The sequence below is a fragment of the Pongo abelii genome, chromosome 20 (genome assembly GCF_028885655.2).
Source record: "Pongo abelii isolate AG06213 chromosome 20, NHGRI_mPonAbe1-v2.0_pri, whole genome shotgun sequence".
Taxonomy (NCBI): Eukaryota; Metazoa; Chordata; class Mammalia; order Primates; family Hominidae; genus Pongo; species Pongo abelii.
The window spans coordinates 55252228-55265639 of record NC_072005.2 but is presented as its reverse complement, the minus strand read 5'-3'; the positions used below and the strand labels follow the sequence as shown (position 1 = coordinate 55265639).

At 56.9% G+C, this 13412-nt stretch overlaps 2 protein-coding genes and 1 long non-coding RNA gene across 4 annotated transcripts; 2 read left to right on the top strand and 1 right to left on the bottom strand.

Annotated features, from left to right (window-relative positions):
- Window positions 1-391: 391 nt before the first annotated feature.
- Window positions 392-5721, top strand: KCNA7 (potassium voltage-gated channel subfamily A member 7). Its single transcript, XM_003779219.4, has 2 exons — window positions 392-1060; window positions 2215-5721. The coding sequence occupies exons 1-2, from the start codon at window positions 506-508 to the stop codon at window positions 3028-3030; spliced, it is 1371 nt and encodes a 456-aa protein (XP_003779267.2). The 5' UTR covers window positions 392-505; the 3' UTR covers window positions 3031-5721.
- On the bottom strand, window positions 2648-11437 carry LOC134760724 (uncharacterized). Its single transcript, XR_010138639.1, has 2 exons — window positions 9876-11437; window positions 2648-2738 (listed from the first exon to the last, which is right to left on the bottom strand). It is a non-coding gene; the product is annotated as an uncharacterized LOC134760724 (long non-coding RNA).
- Window positions 8395-13383, top strand: LOC103888645 (neurotrophin-4). 2 transcript variants are annotated; one of them, XM_009232865.4, is made up of 3 exons: window positions 8395-8488; window positions 9575-9698; window positions 11432-13383. In XM_009232865.4, the coding sequence occupies exon 3, from the start codon at window positions 11444-11446 to the stop codon at window positions 12074-12076; it is 633 nt and encodes a 210-aa protein (XP_009231140.3). In that variant the 5' UTR covers window positions 8395-8488; window positions 9575-9698; window positions 11432-11443; the 3' UTR covers window positions 12077-13383. The 2 variants fall into 2 exon arrangements, with proteins under 2 accessions (XP_009231140.3, XP_054396885.2); XM_054540910.2 differs by lacking the exons at window positions 8395-8488; window positions 9575-9698 and adding an exon at window positions 10667-10802.
- Window positions 13384-13412: the final 29 nt, after the last annotated feature.

Genomic DNA, 13412 nt, shown 5'->3' with positions numbered 1-13412 from the left:
TTGTTGTAGTGAGCCGAGATCGCGCCGCTGCACTCCAGCCTGGGCGACAGAGGGAAACTGTGTCTCAAAAAAAAAAAAAAAAAGAAAGAAGAAGAAAGAAAAAAGAAAAGAGGCGACTGCAACCGAAGCCTGATTCTGAAGAGACGCACGCACGCGGAAACTTGGAGAGACGCAGGACAGGATCCCGGCAGCAGAAAGACGGAGAGAAACGGGATTCCGGGACGGGAAAGGCGCAGAGCAGGCGCGGGCGGCGGCGGCGGGGCAGGGCGGGCATCCCGGCAGAGGGCGCGCGGTCGCCCTGTCGCCCTCCGCCCCGCCGGGGTCACAGTGCCCCCTCCCCCGCGCCCTAGCCGCCCTGCCGGGCTATTTTTACGCGCGGACACCGGACACCGGACACCGGGCTGGGGCGGCGGCGGCGGCGGCCGAGGAGGCCAAGGCGGGGCCGCACCGGGGCCGGGCGTCGGGGCCACACGTCCGTTCGCGGGTCGCCGGGGCTGCGCGCGCCATGGAGCCGCGGTGCCCGCCGCCGTGCGGCTGCTGCGAGCGGCTGGTGCTCAACGTGGCGGGGCTGCGCTTCGAGACGCGGGCGCGCACGCTGGGCCGCTTCCCGGACACTCTGCTCGGGGACCCAGCGCGCCGCGGCCGCTTCTACGACGACGCGCGCCGCGAGTACTTCTTCGACCGGCACCGGCCCAGCTTCGACGCCGTGCTCTACTACTACCAGTCGGGCGGGCGGCTGCGGCGGCCGGCGCACGTGCCGCTCGACGTCTTCCTGGAGGAGGTGGCCTTCTACGGGCTGGGCGCGGCGGCCCTGGCGCGCCTGCGCGAGGACGAGGGCTGCCCGGTGCCGCCCGAGCGCCCCCTGCCCCGCCGCGCCTTCGCGCGCCAGCTGTGGCTGCTCTTCGAGTTTCCCGAGAGCTCTCAGGCCGCGCGCGTACTCGCTGTAGTCTCCGTGCTGGTCATCCTCGTCTCCATCGTTGTCTTCTGCCTCGAGACGCTGCCTGACTTCCGCGACGACCGCGACGGCACGGGGCTTGCTGCTCTAGCAGCAGCCGGCCCGGTGAGAGGCGGGGCGTGGGTGGAGATGGGCGGGGTTTGGGAGGAGATGGGCGGGGTCCAGAGGGGACCTGGCCAATCATAAGGCGGGGCCAGGGGCTACGAGGGGTGGGCCAGCCGAAGACAGGGTGGGAGGGAGGCGGGGCCTGAGGATCTGGGTCGGAGGACCTGCCCCATCAGAAGGTGGGGTTGAGGTCAGTGAGAAACCCGGCGTGCAGAGGGCAGGGCCCTTGATGCAAGGGGTAGGAGGACAGGAACCTTAAAAATCAGAGCTGAGGGGGCCAAGGAGAGCCTGAAAACTCCGGGGTCTGTGCGGCTGGGTGGTGGAAGCCAGGCCCTGAATAACGCCAGCTGAGGGTGCTGGAGCCCAAGGGGCGAGAGTAGGAGGAATCTATGGAAAGAAAGCCAGGCTGAGGGGCCAGAGGAGGGGCCTAGGGCTCGGCTTGCAGAGAAGGTCTTTTTTTTTTTTAATTTTCCTGTGAGACAGAGTCTTGCTCTGTCGCCCAGGCTGGAGTGCAATGGCGCTATCTCGGCTCACTGCAAGCTCCGCCTCCCGGGTTCAAGCGATTCTCCTGCCTCAGCCTCCCAAGTAGCTGGGATTACAGGTGCAGGCCACCACGCCTGGCTGATTTTTGTATTTTTAGTAGAGATGGGGTTTCACCATGTTGGCCAGGATGGTCTCTATTTCCTGACCTCGTGATCCGCCCTCCTTGGCTTCCCAAAGTGCTGGGATTACAGACGTGAGCCACCGCGCCCGGCCGCATTATAGTCTGGCCTGGGACTGGGGAGGGCAAGGAAAAGCTAGGCACAAAGTGGTGGGGCCAGGGCAGGGAACCCTCCCCATCTAGAAAATCAATACTGGAGGCGGAACTTTGGGAGAGAAGAGGTTGCACCCTACTCAAACATGAGTTCCCACGCATGAAGGGGCAGGGACCACCTCTCCAGCCACCCACCAGGTCAGGAAACCAGAAAGTCAGCGGCCCAGGGATGATCCCTGGGATCCTGGGAGGAAGTCTGGGATAACCAGGTCGCCGAGGGCCTTGGCGCAGCGGCTACTGACCAATGTGTAAAGAGGAGCTGAGTATTTAAATGATGATTAAGGCTGTCCCCGTGTCCTAGCCCCAGCCTGACCCTCCCTGAACACTTTCCTCCCTGCAGTTCCCCGCTCGGCTGAATGGCTCCAGCCAAATGCCTGGAAATCCACCCCGCCTGCCCTTCAATGACCCGTTCTTCGTGGTGGAGACGCTGTGTATTTGTTGGTTCTCCTTTGAGCTGCTGGTACGCCTCCTGGTCTGTCCAAGCAAGGCGATCTTCTTCAAGAACGTGATGAACCTCATCGATTTTGTGGCTATCCTTCCCTACTTTGTGGCGCTGGGCACCGAGCTGGCCCGGCAGCGAGGGGTGGGCCAGCAGGCCATGTCACTGGCCATCCTGAGAGTCATCCGATTGGTGCGTGTCTTCCGCATCTTCAAGCTGTCCCGGCACTCAAAGGGCCTGCAAATCTTGGGCCAGACGCTTCGGGCCTCCATGCGTGAGCTGGGCCTCCTCATCTTTTTCCTCTTCATCGGTGTGGTCCTCTTTTCCAGCGCCGTCTACTTTGCCGAAGTCGACCGGGTGGACTCCCACTTCACTAGCATCCCTGAGTCTTTCTGGTGGGCGGTAGTCACCATGACTACAGTTGGCTATGGAGACATGGCACCCGTCACTGTAGGTGGCAAGATAGTGGGCTCTCTGTGTGCCATTGCCGGCGTGCTGACCATTTCCCTGCCAGTGCCCGTCATTGTCTCCAATTTCAGCTACTTTTATCACCGGGAGACAGAGGGCGAAGAGGCTGGGATGTTCAGCCACGTGGACACGCAGCCTTGTGGCCCACTGGAGGGCAAGGCCAATGGGGGGCTGGTGGACAGGGAGGTACCTGAGCTACCACCTCCACTCTGGGCACCCCCAGGGAAACACCTGGTCACCGAAGTGTGAGGAACAGTTGAGGTCTGCAGGACCTCAAACCTCCCTAGAGGGAGGGAGGGAGGGCGGGCAGGGTGGAGGGCAAGGCTGGGGGGAGGGGATTGGGTTTAGGAAGAGCTAGGTTAAGTGGTAACGAGTGGGGAAACACTGAGTCTTGTTGGGTCTTGGGTTGTGTGGTTTGGTAGCTCCTGTGGGTACCTCCTGAAGCAGCAGCAAATGGCAATAGGTTGTGTTGTGTTAATGAAGACCCAATTGGTTCATATTACTCTGAGTTGTGCAAAGCTCATGGAGCCTTTTGGGGTAGTGTTGAGATAGGTTTGGTCGTATCATTTTGTGAGTTTCCTAGGTCAGTGTTGGGTTTGGTTGGGTTGTGAGTCTGGGAGAGTGTGGTCCAGCTGCATTGTGTAGGATTCTGTGGTTTGGTGGGCCCCCTAGGGCCATGTTGGGTCAAGTTAGGTGGCATTGTTGAGATGCCCCCATGGCATTGTTGAGATTGATTGTGTGTGGTGTTCAGTTTCGTTGAGACATGGTGGAAATTGTGTAGCTTTGTGATTCTTCTAGGGGCATGTTATTTTAGGTTCTGTGAACTTGTGAGTCACGTAGAAATGTGAAGAGTCCAGTGGTAGAATTTGAGCTTTCTAGGTCACATTGGGTTAAGTATGTATGACCAAATGAATCTTGTAGGGTTCCACTGGGCTGAACTGTGTAGAGGCGTGTGGCTGGACATTTATCATGGCCACAGCGAGTTGAGTTGTATTGAATTGTACAACCATATGAGCCTTGTAAGGCCAGTTCAGTTGGGTCATGCCACTGTTTGAGTCTCATAGGGCCATGTTGAGTTGAGTTCCATTGAGTTGTGTCACTATGTGAGTCCTACAGGAAGTTGGGTTGAGTTGGACTGTGTGAATGAGTTCCATAGGGCCACATCAGGCTGTTTTGCATTTAGTGGTAGCACCAGGACCCAAAGGAAATAGCAGTGGGGAAGCATCATGTATCAGGGAGCATGCAGTGGCGAGGGCTCTGGGAGACGTGCTGAGCTGGCTCCCCAGCTCACTGTAGGGAGCGGGACTGAATTCTGTATCCATGGGATTGGGTGTTCATCCAGAGGCGATTGGGGTAAACTAGGAAGAGGTGGATGCTCCTTCTGTTTACCCCACATCCACTTCATTGTGCCGTTCACTCCCATTCTCCCCTACAGTTTTGTGCTCAGACATGGAGGTCACAGCCACAAGGGAAGCGGGAGAGGGGGAGAAAACTGTACTCTGTCCAGACATGATAGAGGGACAGAGCCAAAAGGATGGGGAAAGAGATCCAGAAAAAGGAAGAGATGGAAACCCAGAGAGACAGAGACCCAAAGGGAGAGAAATAGAGACTCAGGGAGAGGGAGACAAAGACCTGGAGGGTGGGGTATGGCAGAGACACGGAAGAGGGGAAGAGAAATCCAGAGTGAGAAGGGGACAGAGACCAAGAGCAGGGGATAGAAGCCGGGCGAAGTGGCCCATGCCTGTAATCTCAGCACTCTGGGAGGCCAAGGAAGGGGGATTGATTGAGGCCAGGAGTTCAAGACCAGCCTGGGCAACATGGTGAGACCCCATCTCTCTACAAAAAATACAAAAATTAGCTGAGTGTGGTGGCACATGCCTGTGATCCCAGCTACTCAGGAAGCTGAGGCAGAAAGATCCCTTGACCCTGAGAGGTAGAGGCTGCATTGAGCCGTGATTGCACCACTGCACTCCAGCCTGGGCAACAGAGGGAGCCCCCGTCTCAACAAACAAACAAAAAGAGCCTGGGGGACAGAGACCCAGAGGGCAGCGTCAGGCACCCAGAGTTGGAGACAGAACAACAAGAGTCTCAGGGAAAGAGAACTACAATAGAAAAAGGCAGAAAAGGCCGGGCGTGGTGGCTCATGCCTGTAACCCCACCACTTTGGGAGGCCGAGGCGGGCAAATCACGAGGTCAGGAGACCCAAACCACCCTGGCTAACACGGTGAAACCCCGTCTCTACTAAAAATACAAAAAAATTAGCCGGGTGCGGTGGCGGGCGCCTGTAGTCCCAGCTACTCGGGAGGCTGAGGCAGGAGAATGGCATGAACCTGGGAGGCGGAGCTTGCAGTGAGCCGAGATTGAGCCACTGTACTCCAGCCTGGGCAGCAGAGCAAGACTCTGTCTCAAAAAAAAAAAAAAGAAAAGAAAAAAAGAAAAAAGAAAAAGCCAGAAAAAGTTGGTGCCCTGAACCCAAGAGTGATGTACAGTCTATTCCATAGAATCACAGAACAATCCTGAACCAGGCCTGTCACCTACCCTCCCTGCAGCTCGGGAAGGCTGTCAGACAGGCTGGGGGCCTCACTCTGTTTTCCAGGGGAGAAACCTGAGTCTCAGAGCAGGTGAGTGGCTTCCCAAGGTCTCACAGCTTGTCCCCAGGGGCCAGGCAGGCTGTCTGTCTGCTTCACATGTCCCCATCAGCCTGCTGGGACACACGGGTCCTCCTGAGTCCCGTAGCCTCGTTTCTTACAGACAGGGAAACTGAGGCTCAGAGCAGCGGGTGTTACCCAAGGTCACAAGGCCGAACATTTTCCGAAATCTTTCAGAACTCAAAGGGCATTTAGAGGAAGAAGGCTGAAATCACTAACACATATAGGGCTTCCTTTGGTATCAAAGTACTTTACTTGGATTAATTTATTAAAACCTATCCAGTGGTTTACAGACTGTTGTTGTTATTTTTAGCCATACCCACCCCTTTTTTGGGTCAAATAAATCTTCCTTAGAGACACCAGTGGGAAGCATGGGAAGGGAACTGGTTGGAGGAGAACACGCCTCCTCTTGGCAACTCAAAATGCAGCTCAGGAATTCAGTGTGGAAACCCCTGGTTTCATCTGAGCACCTTTTCATACAGCTAAAGAGAAGGTACGGATGGTGGGAGGAGTTTGATAATGGTTGAAATTAATAGAAGCTTTAGGTAGTCACTTGTCTCTGAAATGGAGAGAAAGCCACATTTAGGGACAGAATGGAGACGGACCTCACAGTGACAAGAGACAGGTCGGACTCCAGCACAGAGACCTAAAGAGGAGACACAGACAGCAACTGAGGCTGGGAGGGAGGAGGGGCCTAGAGCAAAAGAGAGACATCCAAGGGCGAGGGGGAAGTGGGCAGATGGCTGGGACTGGGGAGGGGAAAGAGAAGCAGACAGTGACCCCAAGAGAGAGGATGCAAGAGGCTCAGAGAGAAGGAGACTGTGACCCAGACAGGGTGGACAGATATCCAGAGAGAAGAAGACTGGGACCCAGAAAGAGGGGGACAGAGACCCAGAGAGAAGGGGGGACAGAGATCTTGGGGAGAACAGAGACCCAGAGAGAGGGGGGACAGAGACCCAGAGAGAGAGAGAGGGACAGAGACCCAGAGAGCGAAGGGGACAGAGACCCAGAGACAGAAGGGGACAAAGACCCAGAGAGAGAGGGGGACAGAGACCCAGAGAGAGAGGGACAGACACCCAGAGAGAGAAGGACAGAGACCCAGAGAGAGAGGGACAGAGACCCAGAGACAAAGGGGGACAGAGACCCAGAAAGAGAGGGGGACAGAGACCCAGAGAGAGAGGGACAGAGACCCAGAGACAAAGGGGGACAGAGACCCAGAAAGAGAGGGGGACAGAGACCCAGAGAGACAGGGACAGAGACCCAGAGAAAGAGGGGGACAGAGACCCAGAGAGAGAGGGACAGACCCAGAGTTGGAGGGAGACAGAAATCCAGAGGGAGGGGGACAGAGACCCAGACAGGGAGAGGATAGAGACCTGGAGACAGGGGTACAGAGACTGTTTCCCAGTCACTCTGTTTGGAAACCTCATCCATACTATCCCCTCCAGGACTAGAAGCTAGAAGCTAGAGTCTTCCTGCTATGCGGCAGGATGTATTGGGTGTTTAGGAACAGGGGAAGTGTGGAGACGCCGGAGAGGTGACCCAAACGCACACCCAAAGCCTGGGAAGTGGCCCTTCCCCCCCTCCAATAAATAACTGGAGCGGCCTTGTGTGTTGCCTTGGCTGGGATAGTGAGGAGCAGGAAACACCCTAACCGGGGACACCCTCCTGCCACCTTGCCATGCTATATTTAGGCTGGGGGGTGTGGGATGACCCCCGAGGCAGGTGTCGGTTTTCCTTCTGAAAATAGCGCAGGCGGGGGGGAGCGGAGTCTCAGGGTGGAGGTGTGGTGGGGTGAGGAGCCCCGCTGCCCTCATGACTGTCCTGAGACACTCCGGCTAGGGTCCCATCCCTGTCTTTCTCAGGGTCTCTCAGGGGCTCTGTCCCCTTCTCGGGGGGGGGGGGGTCTGCCCTCACTCTCTCTGGGCCTCTGTCTTCTCTCTGGGCTCCTGCCCTCCCCCACTCTCTCTAGTCTCGGTCCCCCTCTTTCTTTTGGTCTCTCCCCACTTTTCCATGTCTTCTCCCTATCTCTGCCTTCATCTGTCACCGCGCACCATTTCTCAAAGTAGCTGATTGTTCTTAAGACGCATCTGTCTATCTCTGGGTCCTATGATACCTTGCACGTCTCTTATCTGAGCTCAGGACAAGACCCTCTCCCCGGTCTCCAGCCAGGAAATTCCAGGGGAGAGGAGTATGCGGGAGCCCCCACATCCACTGTCTCCCCGGGCCTGAAGTCTTATCACTGCCCAAGCCCAGCTGGTTAATGTCTGGCGTGGAGCTCCTGGGAAGTGGGGAGGAGAGCAGAGGGTGGGAATCTGCCCCGGGATTGACACGCAATTGGCAAAAGACGGCAAAGGAATCTCAGGCCCAGACTCCTGGGGCTAATGGAGGAGGAGGCTGGGGGCTGGACTCCTGAGTCTGAGACGGGGCGGGGTTGGGAGGTGGTGGGGGGAACTGTGGGCTTAGTACTCAGGCGCCTGGGGCTGGGGGGAGAAGTGGCTGGGGTCGCAAGTCCTGGGTCTGAGGGAGGAGGGGCTGGGGGCCTGGACTCCTGGGTCTGAGGGAGGAGGGGCTGGGGGTCTGGACTCCTGGGTCTGAGGGAGGAGGGGCTGGGGGCCTGGACTCCTGGGTCTGAGGGAGGAGGGGCTGGGGGTCTGGACTCCTGGGTCTAAGGGAGGAGGAGCTGGGGGCCTGGACTCCTGGGTCTGAGGGAGGAGGGGCTGGGGGCCTGGACTCCTGGGTCTGAGGGAGAAAGGGCTGGGAGCCTGGACTACTAGGTCTAAAGGAGGAGGCAGCTGGAAACTGGGACTCCCGTGACCAAGGCGGCCGGGTTGAACGAGCCAGGCCTGGCTTCCAAGGTCCCGGCACGCGTGTGCAAGGCAGGATCCCCCGGCCCCTCCTCTGCCGCCCGGCGCCGCCCCGCCCCCGCCCCCGACCCGGGCCCTGCGGAGCGTGAGCAGCTAGCAGCCGGCGGGCCAGCGAGCGTCCCTGCAGCCAGCGAGCAGGAGGAGGAGCTGCTGCCGGGCCGAGGGCAGCCGGGGGAGCCGAAGAGGGCGCCCCAGGTAAGAGCTCCACGCCTCCTCCCTCGGGATTCCGGCGTCCTGGTCGCCCTGCCCTCCGGTGGGGAGTGACGGGGGCGGGGCCGACCGGGGCGGGGCTTGGCGGAGGAAACTGAGGCAAGAGGGAAGTGTCCCAGATATGCAGCCGGTTTCCCCTGAGGGGTCTCGGAGTCCGGAACCCCCACCCCAAATCTGGAGGATGAGGAACCCGGAGTCTGCATTTCTTAGTACCCGAGAAGGAAGAGCCTGAATTCCAGAACTCCTGGGTCTGAGAGAGGAGGGCACTGGGGGCCTGGATTCCTGGGTCTGAGGGAGAAGGGCGCTGGGGGCAAGGACTCCTGTGTCTGAAGGAGGAGAGCGCTGGGGGCCTGGACTCATGGGTCTGAGGGAGAAGGGTGCTGGGGCCTGGGCCTGGACTCCTCCTGGGTCTGAGGGAGAAGGGTGCTGGGGGCCTGGACTTCTGGGTCTGAGAGAGGAGGGCGCTGGGGACCTGGACTCCTCCTGGGTCTGAGGGAGGAGGGCGCTGGGGATCTGAACTCCTGGGTCTGAAGGTGGAGGCCCTGGGGTCTGCACTACTCGGTCTGAGGGAGAAGGCGGTCCTGGTTGGGTCAGCCTGGGCTTCTTTCACTCTCCACCCTTCCCCTTTCCTGTACCGAGGAGCCAGGGCAGACAGCCACTCCAGGTATGTGCAGAAGTCTTGGGCGGGCCCTGGCCTGTCCTGTGAGGAGGGAACATTCCAAGAAGCAGCTTGGGGAACCAGGGCTTCTTGAATGTGGGCCCTCAGGGACCCGGGTGTCCAGGCCAGTTCCGCCCCATCTGGGAGATGAATGGGCCGAGGGGGATGTAATCTCTTCCATTCTCCTTCATCCACTGCCTCTCCCTTCCCCTCCTCCCCCTCCACTCCCTCCATCTGCCTCCCATCCCAGCCAGGAACCAGCACCTGCGTAGAAAAGGGGCCTCTGGAAAGGGGGCGGGGCCTTGACTCTTGGGTACCCTGCACTTGAAGAGGAACTCTGGGAAGGGGTTGTTCAGGGATTTGGCCCCTTCCCTACCTGCGTCTATAACCTGTCTATTCTTTTCTTCCCCTAGGTGGTTGCCCCCTCCCTCTCCTGAGATGTCAGGAAGGAGGGGGCCACCTGTGTCCTCCACAGGGGCCCCCCGAAGCCTGGGGACTCCCAGCCCCAGAGCTCCGAGGTGGAGGAGGTGCTGACAGGTCTGGTAACTACTGACTGTTTCCCAGTCTTCTCCACGCCACCCTTTCCCAGAACCACAGGCTTCCAGAACGTTGTAGAGAAACTGCAAAATCCACACCTCCACCAGCCTCTCCCAGAGCCGGGTCAATTTTACACACAGGGAAACTGAAGCCTGCCTCAGAGGGGCAGCGTTTTACCTCCTTAGTGGCAGTTTTGAGGTGAACTGGGGTCTCCCTAGGATTCCAGGTTGTGACCTTTCTCTAAATTGTGGAATGTGGCCAGGCGTGGTGGTTTGAGTCTGTAGTGCCAGCTACTCAGGAGGCTAAGGCAGGAGAATCGCGTGAACTTGGGAGGCGGAGCTTGCAATGAGCCAAGATCGCACCACTGCACTCCAGCCTGGGCGACAGAGCGAGATTCCATCTAAAATAAAAAATAAAAAATTTGTTTGGGACCAGGCACGGTGGCTCATGCCTGTCATTCCAGCACTTTGGGAGGCCAGGACAGGACTATTGCTTGAGGTTGGGAGTTCAAGACCAGTCTGGCAAACATGGTGAAACCCCATCTCTAATAAAAATACACAAATTAGCTGGGCACAGTGGTAGGTGCTTGTAATCCCACCTACTCAGAAGGCTGAGGCAGGAGAATCACTTGAACCCAGGAGGCAGACATTGCAGTCAGCCAGGATTTTGCCACTGTACTCCAGCCTAGCCAACAGAGTGAGATTCTGTCTCAAAAAAAAAAAAAAAAAAATTGTTTGGAACATCCTCCAAGATGCAAGACTGTCGGTTCCTCAGAGTTGCACAGGAAAGATGGCAGAGTGCAATTGCCCAGAGGTGAAGTCCCATCTCTGCCATTTGCTGGCTGTGTGACCGGGCACAAATCATTAACTTCTCTGAGCCTGTATTTCAACATCTGTTACTATTAGGTAATAGTAGTTGAATTATTTTTATTTTTATTTTATTATTATTATTGTTTTTTAAGACGGAGTTTCGCTCTTGTTGCCCAGGCTGGAGTGCAATGGTGCAATCTCAGCTCACCACAACCTCCACCTCATGGGTTCAAGTGATTCTCCTGCCTCAGCCTCCCAAGTAACTGGGATTACAGACATGTGCCACCACACCCAGGTAATTCTGTATTTTTAGTAGAGAAGGGGTTTTACCATGTTGAACAGGCTGGTCTGGAACTCCTCACCTCAGGTGAGCCGCCCACCTCAGCCTCCCAAAGTGCTGGGATTACAGGTGTGAGCCACCATGCCTGGCCTTATTTTTACCTTTGAGACAGAGTCTCACTCTTGTTGCCCAGGCAGCAGGGCAGTGGTGCGCTCTCTGCTAACTGCAACCTCGGCCTCCCGAATTCAAGTGATTCTCCTGCCTCAGCCTACCGAGTAGCTGGGATTACAGGCGTGCAGCACCATGCCCGGCTAATTTTGGTATTTTTAGTAGAGATGAGGTTTCACCATGTTGGCCAGGCTGGTCTCGAACTCCTGATCTCAAGTCATCCACCCGCCTCAGCCTCCCAAAGTGCTGGGATTAGAGGTGTGAGCCACAGTGCCTGGCCTGTAGTAGTGGAATATTTATTATTAATATACAAGTTGGGCATTATGCAAGCCCTAGATATAGGGTCCCCCAAACTTCTAGAACAAGGGCTTCCCCACAATCCTGGCAGGCAAGCCTCCCCTGGGGTTCCCAACTTCTGTCCCCGCTGAAGTTTTTACCCCCTTCTCTAATCCCAGCCTCCCTCTCTCTGTCTCCAGGTGCTCCGAGAGATGCTCCCTCTCCCCTCATGCTCCCTCCCCATCCTCCTCCTTTTCCTCCTCCCCAGTGTGCCAATTGAGTCCCAACCCCCACCCTCAACATTGCCCCCTTTTCTGGCCCCTGAGTGGGACCTTCTGTCCCCCCGAGTAGTCCTGTCTAGGGGTGCCCCTGCTGGGCCCCCTCTGCTCTTCCTGCTGGAGGCTGGGGCCTTTCGGGAGTCAGCAGGTGCCCCGGCCAACCGCAGCCGGCGTGGGGTGAGCGAAACTGCACCAGCGAGTCGTCGGGGTGAGCTGGCTGTGTGCGATGCAGTCAGTGGCTGGGTGACAGACCGCCGGACCGCTGTGGACTTGCGTGGGCGCGAGGTGGAGGTGTTGGGCGAGGTGCCTGCAGCTGGCGGCAGTCCCCTCCGCCAGTACTTCTTTGAAACCCGCTGCAAGGCTGATAATACTGAGGAAGGTGGCCCAGGGGCAGGTGGAGGGGGCTGCCGGGGAGTGGACAGGAGGCACTGGTTATCTGAGTGCAAGGCCAAGCAGTCCTATGTGCGGGCATTGACCGCTGATGCCCAGGGCCGTGTGGGTTGGCGATGGATTCGAATTGACACTGCCTGCGTCTGCACACTCCTCAGCCGGACTGGCCGGGCCTGAGACCCATGCCCAGGAAAATAACAGAGCTGGATGCTGAGAGACCTCAGGGATGGCCCAGCTGATCTAAGGACTCCAGTTTGGGAACTCATCAAATAATCACAAAATCACAATTCTCTGATTTGGAGCTCAATCTCTGCAGGATGGGTGAAACCACATGGGGTTTTGGAGGTTGAATAGGAGTTCTCCCGCAGCAACTTGAGGGTAATAATGATGATGATATAATAATAATAGCCACTATTTACTGAGTGTTTACTGTTTCTTATCCCTAATACATAACTCCTCAGATCAACTCTCAGGGATTTGATCATTGGTGGCCCTTGGTGTTAAGTTGCTGACTACTCAGTCTCAGAGGACACCACCTTGCTCATCCTGGGGAGTGGGAGGGGACATTTCACGATGTGGGTGGGGGAGGAGAGAAACTAGAACAGGCAAGCAGATGGCCAGGGGACCTTGAGAACGTGGCCCACAGAAGGCCTTTAAGTATCTGGGAGCTGGGGTTCAAATGGGAAATCTTACTTGGTAAGAAGGGGCAAAGGTTGACTTAGAATATTCTGTTTTGAGATAATGAGCTACCGATCACAGGGGAGTACAAGCAAGGTTGAATGAGAAGTGATCAGGAGGCTGGAGAGTTCAGCCCTCAGCGGGGAGCTAAAGTCAGATTTCTAGCCCTCTTCCCTTTCCCAACCTTTACTCTACATTGGGAAAGAAACAGACCTTAAAAATTTCCAGCTTGATGGCCAGGTGCGATGGCTCATGCCTGTAATCCCAGCACTTTGGGAGGCCGAGGTGGGTGAATCACCTGAGGTCAGGAGTTCGAGACCAGCCTGGCCAACATAGTGAAACCTGTCTCTACTAAAATTATAAAAAGAAATTAGCTGGGCGTGGTGGCGGATGCCTGTAATCCAAGCTACTCTGAAGGGTGAGGTAGGAGAATTGCTTGAACTCAGGAGGCAGAGGTTGCAGTGAGCCAAGACTGTGCCATTGCACTCCAGCCTTGGCAAAAAAAAGTGAAACTCCGTCTCAAAAAAAAAAAAAAATTTGTCCAGCTTGAGTGTGGCATGAGTTTCTGACTAACTCACCGGCCCCCTGGCTAGGATCCGGGGGTCACTCTCCATTGAGAGCCGTTGAGTAGGGCCAGCAAAATCCAACAGAAAGGCCCCAGAAGCCTGAATGGGGTTGGAGGGGTAAGTGGGATCCTGGGCCTGGCTGCACAAAGTAGCCTCAGTTTTCCTTGTCTGAAGAGTGGGCTGGTAGGATGAGATAATGGGGGTTGAGGAGTCAGAGGCCTTGACCAAAAGCTTTTTTTTTTTTTTGAGATGGAGTCTTGCTCTGTCAC

Coding starts and splice junctions, on each gene's coding strand:
- KCNA7 (XM_003779219.4), top strand. CDS start 506: ATGGAGCCGCGGTGCCCGCCGCCGTGCGGCTGCTGCGAGCGGCTGGTG. Junction 1,061..2,214: donor CTCTAGCAGCAGCCGGCCCG/GTGAGAGGCGGG, acceptor TCCTCCCTGCAG/TTCCCCGCTCGGCTGAATGG.
- LOC103888645 (XM_054540910.2), top strand. CDS start 10,731: ATGGGTTCAAGTGATTCTCCTGCCTCAGCCTCCCAAGTAACTGGGATT. Junction 10,803..11,431: donor ACATGTGCCACCACACCCAG/GTAATTCTGTAT, acceptor CTCTGTCTCCAG/GTGCTCCGAGAGATGCTCCC.